This window comes from Trachymyrmex cornetzi, unplaced genomic scaffold (assembly GCF_001594075.2).
Source record: "Trachymyrmex cornetzi isolate Tcor2-1 unplaced genomic scaffold, Tcor1.1 scaffold309, whole genome shotgun sequence".
NCBI classification, from domain to species: domain Eukaryota; kingdom Metazoa; phylum Arthropoda; class Insecta; order Hymenoptera; family Formicidae; genus Trachymyrmex; species Trachymyrmex cornetzi.
This window is the reverse complement of record NW_017297786.1, coordinates 970,376-995,104: the sequence shown is the minus strand read 5'-3', so window position 1 is coordinate 995,104 and position 24,729 is coordinate 970,376. Positions and strand designations below refer to the sequence as shown.

The 24,729-nt window shown below is 30.7% G+C and overlaps 3 protein-coding genes across 6 annotated transcripts in view; 1 reads left to right on the top strand and 2 right to left on the bottom strand.

Moving 5' to 3' along the window:
• LOC108762602 (aquaporin AQPAn.G) overlaps window positions 1-7,814 on the bottom strand; it is a 33,846-nt gene extending 26,032 nt beyond the window's left edge. The window contains exons 1-2 of one of the 2 annotated variants that reach the window (XM_018509674.1): window positions 7,307-7,814; window positions 5,451-5,574 (exon numbers count right to left, since the gene is read on the bottom strand). In XM_018509674.1, the coding sequence (XP_018365176.1) occupies window positions 5,451-5,574; window positions 7,307-7,405 (223 nt within the window). In that variant the 5' untranslated portion in view covers window positions 7,406-7,814. Of the gene's footprint in view, window positions 1-5,450; window positions 5,575-5,802; window positions 6,033-7,306 lie in introns of those variants that run through there. The other variant, XM_018509675.1, reaches the window with a different exon arrangement.
• A 1,890-nt stretch (window positions 7,815-9,704) lies between these two features.
• Window positions 9,705-11,909, bottom strand: LOC108762566 (uncharacterized). Its single transcript, XM_018509604.1, has 2 exons — window positions 11,657-11,909; window positions 9,705-10,040 (listed from the first exon to the last, which is right to left on the bottom strand). Exons 1-2 carry the CDS (start codon window positions 11,891-11,893, stop codon window positions 9,966-9,968), a joined length of 312 nt encoding a protein of 103 aa, XP_018365106.1. The 5' UTR covers window positions 11,894-11,909; the 3' UTR covers window positions 9,705-9,965.
• Window positions 11,910-14,227: 2,318 nt separating this feature from the next.
• LOC108762594 (aquaporin AQPAn.G) lies at window positions 14,228-23,284 on the top strand. 3 transcript variants are annotated; one of them, XM_018509658.1, is made up of 6 exons: window positions 14,228-14,514; window positions 18,916-19,173; window positions 20,340-20,624; window positions 21,035-21,244; window positions 22,182-22,269; window positions 22,343-23,284. In XM_018509658.1, the coding sequence occupies exons 2-5, from the start codon at window positions 18,916-18,918 to the stop codon at window positions 22,218-22,220; spliced, it is 792 nt and encodes a 263-aa protein (XP_018365160.1). In that variant the 5' UTR covers window positions 14,228-14,514; the 3' UTR covers window positions 22,221-22,269; window positions 22,343-23,284. The 3 variants fall into 3 exon arrangements, with proteins under 3 accessions (XP_018365160.1, XP_018365158.1, XP_018365159.1); XM_018509656.1 differs by lacking the exon at window positions 22,182-22,269; XM_018509657.1 differs by having other exon boundaries at window positions 22,182-23,284.
• The last annotated feature ends 1,445 nt before the right edge of the window (window positions 23,285-24,729 follow it).

Below are 24,729 nucleotides of genomic sequence, written 5' to 3'. Positions count from 1 at the left end.
AAAGATATAAAATTAAAAAAGATAAATTTGAAAACATATTAATTGAGAACCAGAAATTACAAATTTAAATAATCGAAACATGTGCTATTTTGATCAGTTTAATAAAAATAGTTTGGTTATTTTTCAATCTTAATAGATATCTTTCTAAAATTATGATCCATGGTAAGAATAATCATTCTAATTCAATTTATCTCGCATTATAACGTAATATAATAATAGAAATGCTATTCAAATAGGTAGGCAATAATGTAGAAAATAGAAAGACTGCGTTTATATTGGATATGTTTCTTTGAAGAATGGAAAATTTTTTATCTTGTTAACGAGCTTTTTCGGAAAATAATTGAACAGCAGTAATCTATATCGTATATACAGATAATCATGCGAAATTAGGCAAACAATTAGATAGATTCGCCGCGATAGCGTGAATAAAGAACAATTACGCGTTCTTCTAAGAAATGAAAAAAACGCGCAGAGTTACGCAATTCACGTTCGGGAATTCGCAGGATCGAGGAAAACTACGCCGCTTCGATACAAGGCACGTCGTAACGCTTTAATGACATTGGCGGGCCATGCCATCGTGAAGAATCACTACAATGGTCATCATAGCATTAATCATTGTTGAAATCACACTGATTGCTCTCCGTTTAATTCTTTCATCTTTCGTAACGACTTCTAACAACAAGACTAATAAATCATGAGCTCATTATTGTACTCGTGCAATAAAAAGAGATGCATCTCTCGAAGAGTTAAAAATTCTGGAGCACCTTTCGGATGCCTTGTATATAAAACGATCCAATTAACTTTAATGTCTCTCTTTCGTCTTATTTTTAAGAATATTTTTAGTTTTAAAAAAGTGTATTCTTTTTTAATTAAAATGCTCAAGAAATAAAGCTAAACGAAAAGTGTTATTTAAATTCATAATGAATAGATATAATGGTGTTACATGATAAGTAGAAGCAGAAATTATTTCTTTCACTTAAATTATAAAGTTTCGAGCAATGGAAAATCTCCCGTGGAAATATTATTATTATATCTATATGTGTATGGAAAAATTGAATTTAATCGACCTACTGTAAATGTACCGTGCATATACCGCTTATAAATTATATCTCGCACGATCATCTTTCTAGTCGATCTGATTAATCGCTCTTGCGATTTGCTAGCATTGCGAAAGTGTGACATCGATCTAGAAGAATGTCATTCCTTTGATCGTATCGTTTTGTTTAAATAGATTTTTTTATTTATATTTGATGTGTGTAATAAAAACCCTGTTCTATCATAATTACTCCTGATTTTTCTTATTTTCTGTGCAATTTTTATGTAATATTTTTTTATTAGTCGATTTAAACAGTTCTTGGAATAATATGCATAAATAAATAAAGGAGCGCCAAATAGATTGAGGTTGAATTTTGGTACCTCGACCGTATTTGATGCTTCTTTGTTTATTTGTGTTATTCAGCAATCTAATTTAACGTATTATTCTGAATAATATAAAGAAAAGTCGCCAACAATACTGTCGTACTATTTTGTTTTTGGATACAATATTTTATAAACATAAACTAAAAATAAAATTTTAGGAACGTAAATAGAAACTGGAACGTGTCTTCTATCAGATGATATAGCAATTTTTATAATACTGTTTACAATTTTGCAATAATTAACTTTTTTGTAAAACAAGCAAAAATGAGCGTCTGATAAAATGAGCTCAAAAACTGATACAGCAGACAGTAATGCACATATCATACTCTTTTTTTCTTCTTTCAGGAATCATCCGAACAAAATACCTAAAAGTAAATATATATGAGAATTTCTAGAATTTGTTCACTTCGATATAAAATATTTTTTGTTTATTTATATACATACTTTATGCTGTTCTATAAGAACGCGACAATTTTTTTGGAAGATTTTTTTGTAAATACAAGATAGCATTTGATAGGATTATTTAACATTAATATTTAATATTAGTTTTTTATTATTAATATTTATATTAATAAGTTAATATTATCAATAAAATACCTATATTATTTAAACTGTGCAATTTATAAAGAAAGTCACAAGAATTTTATTTTTGCATTTGTAGAAATTATTCTTAGCTAATTTTATATAAAAACGAGCCACAAATGTACAATATAAATTATGAGTTCTTATTTTCTTAACTATATAAACAGATCATATTTTTATCAGTATTAATAAAGTAAATATGTTTAGTGTGTGATTAAAAAAAATAAGAAGGTTTTTTCAGGAAATATGGCAGAGTATCGACGACTTTCCTCTAATAAAATCAGAAAATAATACATAATAATATTCCAGAGGATGATAATTGTCAATATCAAAATTTATGTTAAATTTCAAATATTAGAAAATATTAGATTTTACAAATTATCAAACAAAGTGTATGTGATGTGTAATTAAAATAAATTTACATATAATGATTTATATATAATGATTTTGTAAATTGACATAAATTCGAATTGTGAGAATAATGTTTATATTTATTTTAATATCCGGACTACACACACACACACAATATTTAACATTAATATTTAAAAAAACAAAAAAAATACAGTTTAAATAAGTCTTTTGTTAAAAAAAAAGTTGATTTCGCGCTTATTCAAGGAATTTATCCTCGAAATAAGTTCTATACGATACGTGTATAACAACATGACGCGTAGTAAAGGATAATAATTAAATGCTAGCATAGCGGAAATTGTAGAATCTCGACAAGCGATCGTTTGTGATGCGAAACAAAAAGTACCGTGAGAAGTCTCATATCTGTCGACACTGGCGTTGCTTTAATTTTTTTACAATCGCTTGTGCATCGGCAAAATCCTTTAAAAATTTGTAAAGTCACTTTAATTATCATAATTCTGAAAAGTATGTTGTAAAATTCACATTTAGTTTTAATTTATTGTAATTTAAATTAAGTCCGACGCATTTTACAAGCTAAGCGAGTTTTTGCACTTTAAGACAGCAGTTAAATAATAAAAGCTAGTTTTTCATGTGCAAATACGCAAAAGATTTCACAGGAATTTTGCGACCGGGAGTTGTCGTCAGATTCCTCGCTTATTCGTTTTACTATAAAACTTGATTGCATCACGTTCCCAGAAGGCTCGTAAAGTAAATTTTGCGTGATAAAATTGTTCGCATCTACTTTAAACTAAGAAAATTTATCAACATAAACTCCTTCTCTCTTTCGTGGAAAATTTTTAGTCTTGAAAGAAAAATGGTCCGTCAACATGTCTAAAAATAAGAATATTCTTGATAAAATGATTAGTATAGCATCTCTCGGCGAGAAAAATAATGATGGAATGAGGAATTGAAGTAATACACAATTAAGAAACACCTTCCTCTTGCACGAAACAATGAATCGACAGCACGTAAACATACATCGTCGGATTATCGCGGTGATTATCGAGATCGTTAGGGTGCAATTTCTCGAACGCATAACATTAACAGCTGATGCTAATCGCATGTGCAGAAGCCGCCGCCGCCGCAAGCTAGTCGTGAACACTATAATTGTCGACGCATAGAAAATGAGGCACGCCAACGACGCGGCGGAATGCAAAATTATCCGTTTCGCACGACTCGCCGTTTCCGGCTAAGCACGTCCATGATCGCTTTGTTAAGTAAAATTAATTTCCCTGTTCCGGAAACTTCGAGAACAACGAAGACGAATTAAAAAAATTTCCCAAAATTTTAGATTCAATAATTTTACATAGTTAGAGGTATAAATTTTAGAGGTATTAATCGATACTCGTGTAAAATACAACGTAAAATTCTTCATTAAATGCATTTTTTAAATTAATTTATCGTTTTTGAAAAATCGAGAAAAATAGAATAAAGGACTGCAAAATATACGAGAGTTCAGAAAAACAAACGTCGCGATAAGTATTGATAATTTGTATTGACGATTATCGATAATTAGAGTGCAGCAAAATGGAATGTAAATGTTTCGTAACATGCTAGTTTTGCTTGAGGTCTTATCATTGATAGTAACATCACGGAAAAGAATTTAAAAGTATGAACAAAATAAAAAAAATAAAATTTTCAATTTTGAGTATTTTGCAATAATAGATGAGGTGCAATAATAGATCAATATTTTTAGGACTTATTTTTATCGATTAATGCGCGCTTTTATTTTGTGTAAAATTCTATTGTATTTAATTATATTAAATTATAGTTTAAAAATTAAATAAATTATATAAAATTATAGAATGATTTTTGGGTCGCGTTTTTTTTTTTTCGTGAATTGCGCGTAAGTCGCGATCTGTCGAGAGCGATTTAAAGCGTTGCAGAATTAAACTTTTGTAGCACTGATATAGCCCATGCCTGCCTGTCGATAAAATAGGAATTTGTTATCATTCATGATTTACTAAATAGCCAAAATTATTATAATAAGAATGTTAAAAAATTTATTTACAATAATATTTTATTACTATTTTAAAATACTCAGTAAGATATATTTGATTATAATGCTACTAAATGTTTGAAATACATTACGAGTAGTATAAAGTTACAATTTCTTTTCGCAATGCACGAGCAAAAATATAACAATAAAAAGATTTATTTGTTACAAATAAATATATGTTAAAATAAAAAATACTTGGATGTTATGTTTCGTACAATAAATACAACAATTATAAAGATTTCGTTGTAAAAATCATTAAAAAATTTACGTGATATTGCAATTTGATACACGATTTCAAAATGAAATGATTAAGAATTAAGATCTTAGCAAAATGTTTATGCATTACACTGTTTTTATATGTTTAACCCTGGATTTTCCTGAGAGATGAATTTAATTAAACGGAAAATCGCCTCGTAATCTCTTTCTCAAGATATGACACGCCATTTAATTACATGTAATTGCATAATCTGCAGCGATGCGTTCATGCGGATACGTCGCCAGCGAACGTTGTGCTGCCGGAAATGCATTCCTTTATATTTTCATATATTTATGCACGTAAATGATTCGAAGAACTTCCGCGGGATTGATAAATGATACGATTTCCTGCAGAAAAACCGCATGAAGCGTATCATACCGTGTCGAAGTTTAGCTATTAAATCGTTAACTCATCCGTGAATTCATATAGATTTAAAAATATAGAGTAATATATGTAAGCGTATTTAACGCAAAATATATAACAAGATAGCGCATTTTTTAAGATTAAAAATAGTAAAAAGAAGTAAAAATTAAAATAAAGAATTAAATATAAACTTCTTTGGAGAAATGTATTAGAAATATCTTGTTTTTTATGCGCGTTTTAAAACATAAATTTCTTTAAAATCAAAAGAAGTAAAACAAATAACTGAGAGTCAAGTGCAGTAATTAGAGTGCACATTATTTATTCTTCATATTCTCCTTAATAACATATAATAGTATTTCAAATTGTATAGATTTCATTCTTTTGTGTAAAATTAAATATAAAAGGATATTATGATAAACTCACGTCGATGTCGTTCCTGAGCGGATCTGTCCTCGTCCTCCTTGGGCATCGATGATGTATGCCGCTGCACTCGATCATTTTCCACGTATCCTTCAGGAAACACCGTGGAAACATTCATCCCGGGTTTCTGGAATTGCAGGATTTAATTACGATCAGTAAGTCCTTGATCCTTGAGTCGACAGTTCTCGAACGTTCCTCTCACTATTCATCGTTTCTTCGAATATTAAAGTGTTATTCATTTCCGAGGATATATAGATTTTCTGATATTATAATAAAATATAAAACATAAACTTTTCTACATCGCTCGAAGAGATATGTAAATATTACACGCTTTAACACTATTATACGTCATTACCATTTTTTCAATCGTGAATCTCAGATTGCCCCTTTTCATCTCGTGATACTAAATGCTACACCAACGTGAACGGTACGTTAATTACGTAAATAGAAACAGGAAATTGAGATATAAATTAATGATACACTGTGATTTATTGCGTCTATCTGGAGTTTGAACAAGAAGCTATATAAAGAGTGTCTTGACTATTTCACGGATGTCTCGCCACGTAACTATTCTTTAACTCTTTATTGAGGTTCTGATCGTATTAGAATAGTTGCTAATTCGTCCTCTAAATCCGACTTCATTAGCGATTCTTTGTCAACTTATCATTGATCACGCATACAAGATCAACGGAGAAGATTGAAGAATCTTTTAAAATTTCTTATGTTTTCTGTTAATTTCAACACTGACGTATATTTTGTTATTTAATTTTAAAGAAAAGTTTATCAAATAAAATATTACATTCACGTTTATTCACTTTTTTTTCATCACAGTTAATAAATTAACGTAATTATTAAAATTTGCAAAAATAATAATAAAAAAATTAATTAAAGATAGATATAGGATATCCTTTTTTTGATAAAGAATAAACAGAAAAGTGACAGAAAATTTTCTATCCTTATAATATTATTCCGTTTTATTGTCGTGAAAATTACCATTATCCACACTCAAATGGCTTTAGAGTTCATTAGTTGCTTAAACTAGGTTGTGAAAACCTAATTAACGTATGACTTCTAGTTCGAGAAGAAATAGGAAACTAAAAATTTGCAATGTTGTGTAAATTTTGGAAATTGCACGAAATGCATTGAAGATTTGCATAAGTGACAACTTTCTCTTCTCTCTCTCTCTCTCTCTCTCTCTCTCTCTCTCTCTCTCTCTCTCTCTCTCTCTCCTTTTCATTGTATTATCTTTAGCTGCAGATCTAAATCAAACAACGTATATCGCAAAACACAAATTCTGACTCAGACTTCTGGTATAACGATAAGATACTTCGTACTGTGCTTGTATTATTGTATCATAATTATCTCCACCTTTATTACCTATGAAAGTGGGTATTTAAACAAAAGAGCGTAACTTATCTTTCGTTTGCGAAAGTTACGAAAATCGAATATACATAACAAAACTGATAATAGCGATAATCCATTTTAAAGGTGTGTCCAGACTATCGAGCCAAATTTTGAGTCGCGAGTATTTCGATAAACATTTGTTATGCAGCTCGGCAAAAAACAATAAATATTAATCGAAATGTTTCTGACTCGAAATAGGTGAATTATTAAACCGTCTAAATTTTTTTTTAATTTTATAAGAGGTTATTGATAAAGCTATAAAATTATTTATAAAATAGTATAGAATATAAAGTGTAGAAGTAAAACTATGTAAACTAAAAAAATTCAAATTAGACGTTTAATAAATATTAAATTCAAATAAATTGTGGTCTCATTTATGAATTCCGACATGCGCTTTTCGATATTGACAACCATTCCACTTAGTTCTCAAAAATCGATAAAAATAGTAAACTTACTCCCAGACGCCGATTTAAGCCAAATCTCCTGGCGGTCGAGTTGTAGGCCAGGAATTCACGCCACAGGTTCAGATAGGTCTTACCACCAGGACGCGACATCCCCTACGCTGTGCAATCCAGGAACCACCACCTGCCGCTTCCGTTAGCCATCTACCCCCACGAAACCGGCTAACCGGCGGATTGTCCTCGTTTAGGACCCGCCAGAATTAACCTCACGAAGGTGGTGACCAGCGAACAACCACTGAAAGAATCCGCTGTGATCTTCGACCACCCCGAACCCGTCGATCCGACGTAACATTCAAGTGGCGAGGGTGGTGGTGATAATAGTTAGTACACGTGACGACCTTGACAGCGACCTCACCAAGTTGCGTGACGCTGTGATGATCGTTCTACTCGCAATGTTCCGGTCACATCGGTCTGCTTGCATCAACCTCGATACCATTACCATTGTGTGTCCCAACAAATCGCTAATGAAATCATAAATCGAAAGAATCGCCTTAAATTTTCAGAATAAAAGAACGATCGTACCGCTCAATTAAGGATGATCTTTTGATATTTCTAATATCAGCAAAACACGTTATAATTTTATAAACAAGAGATTGCTTCAAATAATTTTATAAATAATTATATATTACATAATTTCTCTTTTCCTTTTCGATTTTTGTTGTTAAATAATTTTGTATTCCCTTCTTCTTTCGCCTTCTCTCTTTCTCTTTCTCTTTTCCTCTCCGCTATTCTTTTTTATCTTTTTATTTTCTTTTAACATTAAATTCTGTATCTTTTTATTTTTTTTGTCCTGTTTTTCTCTTCTTTTTTCTTTTCATTAGATATCATAGATCCGCAATTTACTCGCGCTATTTAGTTGTTTACTTTTTTCTATAATTGCTTAAATGTTTACAATTAATATTATATTGTTAACTCCTCGATATACATAATTGTCAAAATATGCAATGACAGCTGCTCACAAAGTAAGAGCAATAAAGACAGAACTAATCAGCGTCGCAAAAAAGAGTCAACAAGAATCTTTGAGATTTTCTAAAGGATTTCGAAACATTTGAGTATTAATTTAACGTATCTTTTTAAAGAATGGAACTGATAAAATCTCATGGGCCTTACTCTCGAAAAATATCACTCATGAAAATACTGAAGAAATCTATAATATACAATATATGTAACATATACTATACTATACATACATGGAGAAAAATAGTTTGCTTGGATTAAATAGTAGTTTTCTACTGGAAAATGGACGAATCAGAATTTTCTGGTTAAATCTACTAAAATTCTAGTTGAGATAATTGGAATAAGAATTCTAATAGATTTTACCAGAAATATTGTATCAACCAGAATTCCGATTATCTCAACTAGAATTCTAATAAATTTAATCAGAGAGAGAGAGAGAGAGAGAGAGAGAGAGAGAGAAAATTTTGATTTGTCCATTTTCAACCAGAAAATTTTTTCAATGTATTTTAATCATATATGTGATATTTTTCTAAAATAAGGCTTCAGGTGAGATATATATTTTGGCACGCCTAAACATTTCAGTTATATTTCTCTTCTATCGTACGACTTTTGGCCTTTCACACAAAGATGTATAAACAGTAAGTATTATATCAAGGCCACAGATAAGATTCCGTTAGTAATGGCAGCGATCTCCGACCACGGACTTCCGGTCATCGCCTGCAATGGCCAATTACTCTCGCAGTTTATTTAGATTACGTCTGTGATATCATTTGCAGCTGAATCGAGACTTTTACTTAATTTTCACGATGTTAATAACATCCAAGCAATTTCATTTTTTCCGAATAAAGTTAGAAATTATTTCAATTTTTCATTAAGTGATCGAACTCCTTTAAATTGAATTAATTTAATTTAACTTCCTACGCATAACACATAATTACATCATTATTTTTCAAAGCTATCCATTCTATCCTAGTCGTGAAAAGTAATAATTAATTAACAAACTAATTTTCGATGTTGCAAGATACCTTTGTAAAACTATCTTAACTGGATCATTTTCAAAATTTGCGATTAAGATCAGGCGAAGGATTTAGTTATTAAAATTTATACCAAGTCTCTCAATTCCTTCGCAGTTCTTCCTGGTGTTCTATTTCGTAGCTGTTGACCGGCATTATGGCAATATGGTAAGTTCGCGTGCAGATAAAATCGCGACAATTAGCATACGTGAGGTCAACCGATGGTCGCGATGAACATGGAATACGTCATACCTGCAGTTTCTTGCACCCATAACGATTGGTTTGCGACGCGCCGCAGGAAAGCTCGCGGAAGTCGCATAATTGTACAATCTGTGAAAAATGCCATGTCTTGTCTCTATCACAAAAAATTTTTTAATCATTCGCCTAAAGAGATATTACGTCGAACCGTAACATCGCCGAGTGCCTTTTCAGTAGTAAGAGTTCATATCTATCATCTTCAAACGTTATGACGAAATACGCAAGTTCATTTGAGAGGCAAATATCTCTTTGTCGCTCTAATTGGCGCGTGAATTTATTTCTGGGATATTTACGACTTCTCATGTTGCAGCAATCTAGATAGAATAATGCAAGTCGATCTTTCAATCTCACGCACGTCTAGTTCTTGGAGATAAAACGAAGATTGACACGTGTTCGGATGCCTGGTTTCCTTCAAAGCTGTCTCCTTAAAATCCAACATAAAACAGTGCCTGGCGAAACTGTTTTGGATCATATAAACTTGCATCTGTACCTGAATCCATCTAAATCAGAAATTACATCGCAATTTAATGAAATCGTAGAATTTATAATATAAATTAAGAAGCAGATATAGAACGGTCCAGTGAGAAATGACAATGAAATCGATGTCGAATCGACATCGATTCGACGTCACTTTGATGATTTCGACGTGGAATTGATATCGATTCGATGTCGATTCCATTGTAATTTCTCACTGGGGGGAAATATAAAAAATTAAGCGAATTAAATAAAATAACTATTAAATAAAATCTATAAGACAAGAATATAGAAAATATATATGATAAATGTATGTAGAAAATTTAATATAATAAACGTTACAAATATATATATATATTCTTTATCGTGAAACTCTTTATAGATGACAAATAAATGCGATAATATCCGGATTTCAATTTGTATGCAAGGAAATATTAATCGTGGTCTTATTGCGATCAAGGCGACTTTTTCGATCGAGTTAGTACCGCAATTTGTCCGCCATTTTGACTCAAAACGCGACACAATCAAACTTATGCATTTGTATTTGTACTCGTGAGTTGTATGTAATAATATATGTACGTTATCCGACGCCATTTTAGCTCAAATGGTCATCTTAATCGATACTTGATGATTCATCTAGTGACTTTAAATTGAGTCTAGAGCGCTGCGACAAGGTCGGATAAAGAATGAAAAAAAAAAATTGTTCGTCCACGTGCGAGGTTCATTGATGGTGAGTTTATTGATATAAAAACGATCAACAATCAAGAGTAATAATCCACCCACACGTTTTAGCTACGATTTTAAACGCCACTATTCCAAGGAGCAATTAAGGTGACGTAAAATGACGTCTAACGTCTTAATGACGTCAATAAAACGTTACTAAAACGTCACCTTGCTGCTTCGAATTCTATAGTTAATTTTTTAAATATTATATTATGATATGTCATATTAATACCTAATTTTTAAATTATTGATCTGGTTTAATATTTACGATAATCTAATATTGCTGTAAGATTTACTTAAATTTAATGTTATTGATATCAAATTTAATTGGTTCTCTTTCGTTATTTTTATAGTGTTACAAACATATATACTTATTATTTGTTATAAAACAGAGTTAAAATACAACTCATTTTTAAATTCGTTAATATACAAAACGTTGACACGTGTCTTACACATATTCTTAGTCGATAGAAGGACAAAACGATGAGGTAGTAGACGGTTGACAGCATACAACCGTCACGTGGAAAAAAAAAGCGGTAATGACTCGGCGATGACGATGACGATCTTGTCGTACCGCTTCGCGGAATGTGCTCGGGAAACATAAGATGATTCATCTGCTTTTGGCGAACAAATCAGGATCGTGTCTGGTGTCACCGAACTCGCGTTATTATTTTGTCTATTCAACTCTATATTTCAAATATATCATTTACAACAAACAAATCTGTTATTTAAGCAATTGATTCGCAGCAAATAGATATTATTTCATGGAATTAATTACTAAATTCATCTCCTTAAACTTTACTATTTTTTTAGCAAATTTATTCTCTCTCTGTTAACTATTATAATTCTTAAGAAAATCTTCTCCTATTATCTTGATATTTTTCTGGTTACTTTTTGTGAGTACTTTACTTTTACTTACTTTATAGATACTTTTTGTTATCCCTAACACAAAAGTTCTCGAGTTTCTCTTGGTTTTCTCCCCTGTCAGTCTCGCTTGCCACAGCATTATAATACATAATAAATATGCACACTTGCAGGTGAGCTGCATAAACCTTGATTCAGCGCCCAGATGACAACACGGCCAAGAACTCAGCTGCGCGGCAATGACAACAAATTCTAACAATACGACTCTCTTACGTGACATATGCGCCGTCATGTTTGCATTATGCAGCCCCAAGCACGCTGCCATTCCATGTTGCACAATTGCTCTCTCTCTCCCCCCCCCCCCCCCCCCTCTCTCTCTCTCTTTCTAGCAACATAGTGTAATTATAGTTCCGCGCTTTAGACGAAATAATACGAAGCTTGTAGGAACGCTTTGTTCGGAGCCGACGTTATTTAATTCCTCCGATTAATTGGCTTATTCGTGGTAATTTTGCGTTCTCACTAGAATACCATGGCTAGAAACAATGGTCGATAAAATACAGCGTGTTAATTCCGCATCATTGTCGCGGTTACAGTCATCGTGCCAATGGATACTGCAGACAGAATCTTTTGACACGTTTACAAATTACACGTACGTTTAATTTTTATTGTTCACAACTGCATTCAAAAAGTGTTCAAAACAAAATTACAGCCAATTTTGTGAAAAATTTTGCAGATATTAAGCGAGTATTATAAATTTTATATCAGCTATTCAAATTTGCACGAGCGCGAGGTTCATCATCAATGAATATACATAAGGATGATTATGTACGAGATGAATCGCATTTCAGATTACACAAATCAATCAAGAGAATGGCTACTTAACATTTTCTTGCGTCGCACGACATTTATCATCGCCCCCACGTTTTCCGAACGCCATCAATTATACACCAATTGTCTTAATGGTACTTGACTTACTCGCGCAATTAGTTTAATAAGACAAAAGAAGAATACTGCGCAAAATGATATTAATATTTTATAAATATTGACAATATTTGACGTAAAGAAATTTTTATATTTGAAATTTGTTTTTCTTATTCTGGAAAATAACGTAATTTTGAAATAAAAATGTTATAAAGCAAAATTCTTTGATATTTTTATTAAAAAATTACATTATTTTCTAATTTAATCATAATTCAATCTCCTTCTTCTAATTATCTACTTTTTCTTCGTTACTTTTACAAGTAAATAGTTTAGCAATTAAAAAATATTAGTCCCAAAAGAACAATATAAAAAAAAAGATAAATTAACAAAAATTAACAAAAAGAAATTAAATCGTAGAGTTTAATGATAGGTTAAGCCTACAATGAAATCATCGTCTTCAGAGTAGTCGTCGCGGTTAGGTGATCCCCCCTTCGTTATGCATCGCGTGCATCGCAAGGAAGTACCGTTGAAACCGTACTTTCCTTTTCCTACCGGGAAAACACCATTTCCGATTACACGTCTCAGGAAAGGTATGATCGAAAGAATGCTAAAGGCAAAAAGGCTATTTGCCACCGCAAAAACTGCGCCGTGTCGTTCCGCATCTCCGCTGAAAATCATTTAGAACGTCTGAACATTTATATTTATACTGATATGTATGTATACTGATTTATGTTTATTGATTGCAAAAATATCTAGCTATATTAAAATATTGTACGGTACTTTGTGTTTTTTATCGGTTCGGATTTTTAAATATTTCAGGCGATGTGATCATTTTAAAACGAGTTTCGCTCCTTTCTTTTCTAACTTCCTGAAGCGATCGTATTTCACAACGGACTGACAAAAAAGATTGTGATGCAAAGGCCAAGAGGTGAATCGGAAACAAGCCTGAATAAAAACAAGTTATTTTGTATTACGTAGTCTCTCCAGAGGAAGAAATCGAGCAATTTTACATTTCAAAAAGAGAAGTACAAATGTATTCCAGATTAAAATATACTTCTCACAACAGATAAGTTTTTAAAGACAGTTTTCTTGAAAGTTAGAGAGATCGTTAATCAGGATTTGATATTTATTTAATTATTTTCTAAAATTAAAGTTTCTATTCACAATCTTATCAACGTTACAAACATAATATTTTCGTAGATAACAATTTTATCGACGTCATCGTTTTACTGCGAAAGATAAACAAATTTTATTTTTTAAGTAACTACAGAAATAATTTTTACATTCATGTGAATCATTCTTTTAAATACATTTCTAACTTTTTGTTTATTCAAAATTAATTTTATTTAAATAGAATTTTAAAGTTTTTTCTCAGAAACTTTTTAAATTCTTAAAGTCCAGGTTTTTTTTATCGCGAACATCTTGCTTAAATCATTCCCCAAAAGAATTTAAAAGAATTTTTTATTTTATACGAAATTTATCTTGAACTCGAGATCATTGACTGTAATTTTATCGGCACGTTTCTGGAAGTATAAGTCCTCGTGCAGTAAACCTTTATTTATCAAAACGTGTATGTACATACACATTTTACGCATGAACTCGTCTACGTTGTTTGTGTTCATGCACTCGCCACTTTTAACCGCGATATCCCTACTACTTTGCTGTTCGTCTGCCGGTAGAGTTACTAGTACGGATACCTATCTACGTGAGGCCCGATCGGCCCGAGAGCCCAGCTTGCGACAGTTGTCGCTCGGTCGCTCTCAAGGAGTCATCTCGGTTTCGTTGGTTCCTAAAGGACTCTTTTTTTAATAAAACAGAATAAAGGATTCTTTTAAATAAAACAATTTTCGGAGGCATCTCAAAGGACTCGAGAAAATTATCAAATAATATTTTACGCACTTTCAAGTACTTGTCAAAGATCTCTTAGGAAGCTGTCAACAAGACTAGAGAGAATTCATTAATCAATTGCACGTGTTAGTTCCAGATTTCGAGGTGAGTGGATGTTTATTCATCATTTTTAACTTTATTTATGTTTATTATTTATTTTTTACTATATATTTATATTTATAATATTTATTTTATTTATGGTATATTTAGTCATGGGATAAATCTTTAGTAGGTATAAAGAAATATAGTAAAAACTAAATATATATATATGTATATATATATATAATTGTTAAAATTAAGAATACATAAACACACATGCTAAATGAGTCAGTTTCTCTTTTTTTAGATACTGACTAACTTTAACGTGTGTTATTTAATTTATTTAACTTTAGTGTTATTTTATATATTTAACATATTATACATAAAACACCACATAATTTGCTTTAATATAAATAATAATAAATATACAGTTTGCATATAAATAATAATAAATATATAAGACTAATTTTTCGTATTAAAGAAGCATATCTAATAATTTCGACCGCCTTTCAAAGTCCAAAGCACAAATTGCGTTACGTTAGACGTAGAATGAAACGTTTGCAATTCGAATCAAACTAGCATTTAACGCGACGTACGTATGCCAATCATGGTCTCTTCTGGTAAATACGTGACGTTCATATGAACGTCTCAGCTATTTTCTCTATTTTATCGTGCTATTTTATCGTGTTGTTTTCACAAAAGTCATGCACCATGTTTCTCGATTACTTTTAGTAATCTCCACCATCAATGAATACTCATGTCTTGTAGGTTTTAATTTTAAAAGGAAAAATCATCAATTAATATTAGTAGAAAAATGTTAATCGTTATATAAATTATATATTCTTTGCAAAAGGAATTAATTTTATTAATAAATTATTAAATGAATGATTCACTATCGATTGGCTACGCAATTGTTGTGTAAATTAAAACATTTTTTAAATAAATGTAAACAATAGAACTTAATTAAGGGTTGAATAAAAATACAATAAAAATTTAATTGAAACTTTGATCTCGTAAATAAGGATGAAAGATCAAGATATAAATAAAAATTTATGTAATAAAATTACATAAATGTAATTTGTGTATATATATGTATACACACATAAATAATCAGAAAAATAATTGAAAAATTAAATTTAAAATTGACTGGAAATTAATTATATAAATTATGTAAACAATTTACAACAATTATGCAACAATTTGTATGTACTGAAAGAGTGATTTGAAAATTAAACTTAAATCTGTCTCTGGAGAAAAATTAAAACTGATATATTTAATGATTTTAATAAATTTAGTTTTTAAAAAGTCCTAAATTCCAAGATAAAATTCCATTAATTTAATTTAAGCCAAATTAAGCCTTCGCCGATTAACGATGCAACCAGGCTATTATAGCTTCAGCCTAAAGTGGAACGAGTGGATCACCAGTCGGACATGGTCAATCGTCGATCGATCCTTTAAAGGGATCGAGAAGAAATCGTACAGTGTCCACTGGAAACAGAACGGAAAAATAAAATGAGTGGAGGGGAAAAATCCTGACAAGACCATATAGGGATAACGATCTCTCTAACGGTCACCGATAAATCACTGGAGGATCTAACGGGTGATTTATGCTTCCGAATCAACCGGTCTTCGCTTTCGCGGAACGGTCGGCGGCAATCATAAAAGAACGAATCCATGGTGAATTCTCAGATATGGTAGAATGGAGGGGGTTTTTATTACCGCCAGGTGGAAGGCGATATCGATAATCGCACGGTAAAGGACTCTTTTTGTTCGCCATCGAATGTAGCGAAGCGTGAGAAAAGGAAGCCAAAAGGGGCGGTATGAGAGAATAGCAAAAACTCATAACAGAAAAACCGATGGAACGAGAACGGTTGGAAACTTTCGAGGTTTCGTTATCTATTTATAGCACATTCATGTTGCACCGTTTCTGTTATAGCAACCGTTTGATTGTTGACAGATGATTGAAATAATTGATACTGGGGCTGCGTTCCGATGTTCACTGCCAATACTGAAAATCTTTAGTGTATGTAATGTATACTATAGATTTTCAGCACTGGCAGTGAATATTTTTATATTGTTGTTTTATATTTGTTGCTATTTATTTATTTAATATTGTGCATATAATAGTATAATTTATATTTAAAAATATAATTTTATCACTTTTATATTAAATTTGTATGATTTTTTAATTCTAATTATATCTGTTTAATGTAAATATATAATTACATTATAATTACATTAAACAGATATAATTAGAATTAAAAAATCATACAAATTTAATATAAAAGTGATAAAATTATATTTTTAAATATAAATTATACTATTATATGCACAATATTAAATAAATAAATAACAACAAATATAAAACAACAATATAAAAATATGCAATTAATAATATGAACTGACATTACGCGAATTGAGTGAACGAATTGATAGCATATCTCATAATATCTCTAAATTTAGATATTTTCATCTTGTGAAATTTTTCAGAAAATTTTTTTGAGTAATCGTTTGCATTTCTAAGCCATTTTTTTATTAGTAAAATTTTCATAACATTTAACGTGCAGAGAACTACTAGCACAAATAAAAAATAATTGTTTAATGTATTAGTGCGCAATTCGCGCCAACAACAACATGGACTTGCGTTTTCCATTTGATTAAAGCTCGCAGTATAAATAAATACATTTACAAAAACATAAACTCCGCAATCGCATAATGATGATAAATAAATGGAAGGAAAAATAAATAACAAACAAATAACAAACGCGATAAGAAATAATGATTTGATTCAAAACACAGAATTCCAGCGTACAGTCACACTCCTTTATATTAACGTGCGAATGTAAACTGTGCTTTTACAAGCCGGTTAAATTGCTGGTCTGGCGGAATTTATTAATTCATTTAATAACGTCACATAAATGAAATACATACATAGCGACAGAAAGTCGCACGAAACTTTAGAAAATATGATGAACGATGATATATACATTGATACTCTCGAAAATTGTAGTTTAAAAAATAGTCTTAAAAACGAAAAACTTATTTTCAAATAAATCCGGTTTCTTTCGGACCGGACTTCGTAACGGTACGATTTAGCAAATCGGCTGTGTAAGCGACAAATAGTTTTATGACAGAGTTGGGCGGATGCGAAGGAAGAATAATCACGGACTGTGACATCATCTGTAAGATCAGATCATCTCGGCTCACGACTTTAGTAATGACGCCTATATAATTACGTAATTCGCGTATTAAATGGAATTTTTGGAAGGCAACTCGATTGTCCCTGACGATGGTTTGCTTAAAGCATTTATCGGGGAAATAAATCGTATGATGAACGAAATATAATGATGAATCACGAAAAAAGTCACAACTCAGAAATAAACTTAAATAAGACACTAAAAACAAATCTAGTTCCTTATTTTTTGTTCTAAAGAAGCTATTTATTTTTTTTAATTGTAATAGATAATAATAGTACAAAATTGTAATTGTAAATTATAGAATATATATATACGGATGTTTAAATATCTGAGATTTTCATTTCAATTGGAAAAGAAACGCGGCTGTTTTTAATTAAAAGGTCACCTACGCTACGTAGGTGACGATCAACGAGCTTTGGCGCGATTAGGTAATTCGAACCGATCGTTCGAGGTGAGGATATGACGATCTACATACGTAATGCAGCCTGTCGAAGCTTTTGTCGCACTCGTAAACCATTGCGTCCTCGATCTACATCCACTCGTCGTCAATCAACGGAACCGCTAAACGTCGCTAAAGAAGAGTGTTAAAGCTCAAAAAGGAAGTCCATTCTAAATTTCGAACTCTTAAAATGCTTTCGCTTATTCATATACGTAATGACGATTGCGAATTAAATATCTTTCGTTCCTTGGAAACGTGCCAAATCTCAATTTTAAAAAATCTGTGCTTATAACGATAGAACTATGTTACGTCAATTGTATAACCCTGAAATAATACTTACCGTTTTTTATATTGCTCTTTGGATATGTTGTAAAGCATAAAAAAATACTAGACTCCTATTTTTTTATCTGATTATCTCAAGGAAAAATTTTCTAAAAAATAACGATTTTTTTTCATTTTTAGTATCTCCGAAACACACACACTATGAGATATATAAAACAATGTTTTAATAACTTTTAATAACGGAGTATTGATATTTTGCAAAAATGTCAAATTTTTTAAATTTACCTTCACCTTCAGGAATTATTCCGATTTCTAAACCTTGAGATAAGCAGAAAAGAATCTAACATTTTTGTTGATGTTCTACAATTTACAACATATCTAAAGTTCATTAAAATTGGTAAGTGGACAATTCTGATGGTTCTCTTATAAGACTATATTAAATTTGTTTATTGTTTAAAGACAAACATTTTTATTCTATATTCTATATTCGAATAATATATGTCTTTTTTATAACTTTGTTCTTAATTTTATTTTTTACTTACATATCAGATGGTGAATCTGAAGAACGCCCTGGGTGCTGATGAGCTTACCGATAAGAAGGTCGGTCTTCCTCGCGCTCTTCTGGCAGAATTTTTAGGCACCTTATTACTGAACTTCTTCGGCTGCGGTGCCGTGGTGACCGGAGATGTTGCCGCCATCAGCCTGGCCTTCGGTTTGACGGTAGCGTGCGCAATTCAAGGGATAGGACACGTCTCCGGAGGTCATGTCAATCCAGCGGTCACGCTCGGTCTCGTCGTCATCGGGAAGGTAATGTTTTATACTAATATCCAATAAAAATTTTAGTATTTTTATTGACTATTTTATTAATGTATATTAAACACGATAAAGAAGAACGGTCAAAATTGGATGTTTCGAATAATACATTATATATTCTTATATTAAATTAATTTATTTCATATATGATTGAGAGCCGAAAAACTTTCACTTTCAACACAATCATTCTGAAACGCTAATAACCCCCCTAAATTAGAATAGACAAAAAGAAACTTATTGAGAAAAATATTACCTCAGCTAGGATTCGAACCTGGAACCTCTCAATTTTCCGGGAAGAGTGTCTTACTGGTTAAGACACAGATTCGAATCCTGGCTGGGGTAATATTTTTCGCAAAAAGTTTCTTACTTTCTTTCGATCTATTCTAATTTAGGAGGGTTATTAGCGTTTCAGAATGATTGTGTTGAGACCGAAAGTTTTTCAGCTCTCAATCATATCTGAAATAAATTGATTTAATATAAGAATACATAATGTATGATTTGAAACATCCAACTTTGACCGTTCTTGGCTTTCTTTATCATATTTGATGTATTCACATCTACGGTCGTGCTCAAAATTCTGAAAGTAATGTATATTATTGAACTATTTTTATTGAATATTAATTTTATTAAGCTTTAATATTATAAGTTTTTTTAATAACACTTCTATCTAAAATCTCTTTGTTCCTGAGTAGTCACCACAGTGATCCAAGTAGTTAGTTACAGCGCGTCAATCTGATACATTGCATGCGTATCATATGTAAACCGAGAATTGTCTATTACTCCGCAAATGAAATCTATCCTAGAAGACTCTCAAGAATTTGATATCTCGCAATGAAAATCGATCATCTTCTATAAAAATCTATTCGGATATTCAAAACAAATTCCATAATAATTCTTATCAATAAAAAATCAAATACCTACTAATACTTTGAATTATAGTATAATAATTTAAACTTAATTACATAATTATAATTATATAAAACTGAATTCAAATTATGTAAATATATATCTATACAATAATGTTCATAATTATATATATAATTTATCCGATTAATATTGATATTTATTTCTTTCTTTTCTTCCTCTAGTATTTTTTAACTTTTTTCAGGTATACCTGAATTATAATTGAGTTAACAAAATTCTGATTCCCCTAATCGCAGGTTCCAATTATTAGAGGCGTTTTGTATGTTGTGGCGCAATGTGCGGGCGCTATCGCAGGTTCAGCGATTCTTAGAGCTCTCTCGAATGACAAACTGGAGGAATTTCTAGGCGTGGTGAAGCTTGCTGAAGGGATCACTCCAGTGCAAGGTTTCGGCGTGGAGTTCTTTCTTGCATTGATCTTGGTGTTGGTAGTTTGCGGGGTATGCGATGCCGCTAAACCGGACAACAAGGCCATCACGCCCCTCATAATCGGTGTGGCGGTCACTGTTGGTCATCTCGTCGGAGTAAGTACTTTGATTTTGATTACAAAAACAGTTCCTACTTATTTTAAGTCAATTTTTTACTTTGATTTTATATATATTAAAGAAATTTAATTTAATTAAATAACCCGACATGTTAAAATTAAATTACATTATAATTCAGTTATCCTTTGATATAAAATTTATTTTAAAATCGTATACTCTAAAAAATCGTTATACAAATTAGAATTTGTTTCAAAATTAATACCTTATTTCTACCCCTATAGCACAAAAGTTACAGCAATATTGCAGCGTTATTGCAGCAATATTGCTGCAAATTCTATGCTGTATGAGTATATATAATTCCTTAAAAGTTTTAAAAAATGAAAGAAATTAAAAAATTTATTCTGTTTTCGTAACCATTTTATATATTTGTAACAATTTTTAATAATTAGGTACCGCGAACGGGTGCGGGGATGAATCCGGCACGTTCGCTGGGCAGCGCCGTGGTGATGGGCGCTTTCAAAGATCACTGGGTGTATTGGGTGGGTCCGATTATGGGCGGTATGGCCGGTGCACTCCTCTATGTGCATGCTATCGGACCCGCCAAGCAACCGGAAGCACCCACCAGAACCTATGCCTCCGTCTCCACCGAGGAAAAGGAGGTATATTATACCACAACTTGTGGTCCACAAAAATCCATTTTCAGACACGAATGAAAAATATTTTGCCAAGATCTTGTAATTTATTCTCAATTTCCTATAAATTTATTAAGTTTTAATTAATTTTTTAAAACATTTCTCAATTTCTGTAATAAATTTTCCAATCTTCTAAATAAATTAATGAAAAAAATATACATTCGATCATTTTTAGTTTATTTTTCAAATTTTTAATAAGTTCTTAATTCAATTATTTAGTCAAACAAATTTCTCAATAAATAAAAATTAAATATTTAGATTAAGTTTCGAACCTTCGATTTTTTGTTTCAAATTGTTAGTGTCTGAAGATGGTTGGCAAATATAATTTTTAGATATAATAATATAAGTCTGGCATCTTCCTATGAATTAACAAGCATTTAATTCCGCATGAAAGACGCTGCACTGAAATACAACTTTTCTCTTATATAAATAATATTATTTATGGAATTGTGATTTTTTTTTATGATGGGACTTTGTTTTGGGAACATAAATAGTTATCCAATCCTCTCACGAGGCAGAATATTTTAGAATAAAATTCATGCATGCTCATAATGCATGATAATAAAGATACAAAATCATTCTTACTTTCCTACTTTTTAAAAAATAGTGAGATTTTTTAAGGAAAAAATTTCGTTTTTAAGATAACTTTTCATATACTAATTTTCCTATATGATCTTCATAAATTAAAATAAAGTCAAAAAGAGAAAAATAATCGTCTAAAAATATTTTAAGAAACGATAGAACGCAAGAGACAAATTTGCTTTTTGAAAAATTTTCACGACTTTTCTGCATTCTTTGTTAATTTTTTATAAAATCTAGCAACTGTTTTGCACTGTGCATCTGAATGTACTATTTCTCGAGATAAGACTTCCACTCTAAGCCCACGATCGTCTCTGTCCTACAGAGGTTCGAGTACATTGACAGCGGACGTGGCGGACTTTAAGATACGAAGATGCCCAGACATACAAGAGCAATCTAGCGATTCGCCTATAGCATAGAACTTTCATTTTAAGAAAATAAGAATAAAAAAAGAACAGCGAAGATGAAAACATCCTTATTTTACAGCTCCAGACTCTTACCAACAGGAAAAACGTCAATCCCGCTTGATGCTTTAACCGACTCTAACCATCTTCTTTTGCCAACTCGCCAATCACCTGTCTATGTGATAAGAACTATCAGACGACTCTTTTATACATATAAAAACCGCACGTGTATTTCAAAACTGAAATTAATGAAATTACACAGCTTACTGACAGAGTGGTTTTAGAAAAACGTGATCGTGACGTCGATTTTTATTTATCATTGAAGATATATATAGGACCATTTAAAGACATAAATACCCACATTTCAATCAACGTTTCGAAATAAAATGTATAATTTTTATGATACAATATATAATTAAAGTTTTTTAAAAGTTCAGCGCAAGAAGTATTAACGTAACTTAAAAAGCTTTTGATGTTAAATAATTTGAAAAATTAATCAAATATAATCACAAAAAGCATTAAACGCAGCTAAATTAATTAAATCGAAAATGGATTTCTCAAGAAAATTTATAATTTTATAAAATATTGAAGCGATAAGAGAGTCTCTGTCTTTGTCTATAATTTTGTGCCAATTTATCACAATATTTTTCATTGCACAAACTGAACTTTCAAAAATTTAATTATACGATATTCTTATATAGACCGTCCTGTAATCGCGAAAGATAAGAATGTGAAGAAAGCCAAAGAGATCGTCACGAAATATTTCACTTGCCGATATCTCATGTTGATATCTACATTGGGTGACACAGTCATTTATTGCACGAGATTGCATTTTGATAACGCCACTGATAATCGATCGACCTAACTTTCGGCTAAATTTTCCTGCACTTTAATCAGTCATATTTGAAAAATCATGCAATTTGCTTAAACCCATGTATAAAATAATTTCAGCAATTGACAGTATTCCACAATTATACTTCAACGAATGTGTTTCTATTAATTAGTATGAAGACTCAAAATTTCCAAATGCTTCTATAATTTATTTTTAAATATTTATCATTGTTCTCATTTCATATATATGAAATTTTCAAATCTTAAATCAATAATCTTAAATCATTAATAATTTATTTAGTTATTAATTAAGATTAATTACGATGTTGTAATACATTTCAATATTAAAAATTCAATCACAATTAAATTATCTATTTTAAAATAAATCATTGTCTTTCCATTTGTTTAATTATTTGCATATTTGCGTGACTTTTCGATTATTTCGAAATCAATTAAAATTTAATATATTTATAGGTAATTTTGTTTCAAATTTTTTTGTCCACAATCATTGTAGATATATATTCTAAAACATGTCGATACATGAAAGCTTATTTAAAAAATGTGTAAGATATTTGATTAAAAATCACTAATCTCTTATAAGCATATCGGAAAAATATCGCGACTGATTTTCGTCAAATCATTGATAATCATGACTATTTTGATTCATCATACATATTTTTTATACTGGTAATAAAAACATGCATTTCTTTCGTAAATAAAAAATACTGCGTAATATACGAATATTTATGTGTAATAAAATCATTAGAGAATACATATATTGTATATTCATCGTAAATGACGTAAATGTGAATTATATGTAATGTGTTGTACGGAATAAAATATATAAGTTTTTATACAAATTGTTCTGATTATTATCCTCTCGTCATAAATAAAACACTATTATGATTATTATATCTATTGTATGTATATAATTATTAAATAATTATATATTAAATTCTTATTTTTCTTTCTCTCTTTGAACTATCTTGTTTGGATATTTGTTGTTTGGAAGAGGTAGGATGGAGAACAGGCGCAATAAATATCGCGGTGGACTTTCTAACTTATTCATTTTTGTATATTATTTCATATATAGTTCCAAATATCTTGCAGAATATCGGATAACCTATCATTTAACATGTTATCGTTTTATTATTACAGTTTAACGAAAATAAAACTGAATATGATTATTGTGAACATAATATATATCTATTATAGTTCATTATCAATTATGTTCCAAACTTTGTTGGAAATATGTCGACTTACAGAATCAGAATCCGTTGCACCAATAAGAAAATCAAAAAAAGGAAAAAATAAATTGTAATTATAATATCTACAATTATTCTAAATATAGTAGCACAAAAAAGGATTAATTAATTTAATTGTAGATTAAACATGCAGATCACTTTTCATCGTCAACTCATGTTAATTTTAATCGACTCTGAAAGTTAATTAAATCAATTAACTAAGGATCGGTTGTTCCGCCTTTTGGTAAATTTTACTTATTAGGTAAATCTGGCAATATGCGCATGTGATTGGGTAATCTTGCTACTTACCTAACAGGTAAAATTTATCAAAAGGTGGAATAACTAGGCCTTAATATTTTGTTTCAAAAATTTTATATATATATATATATATATA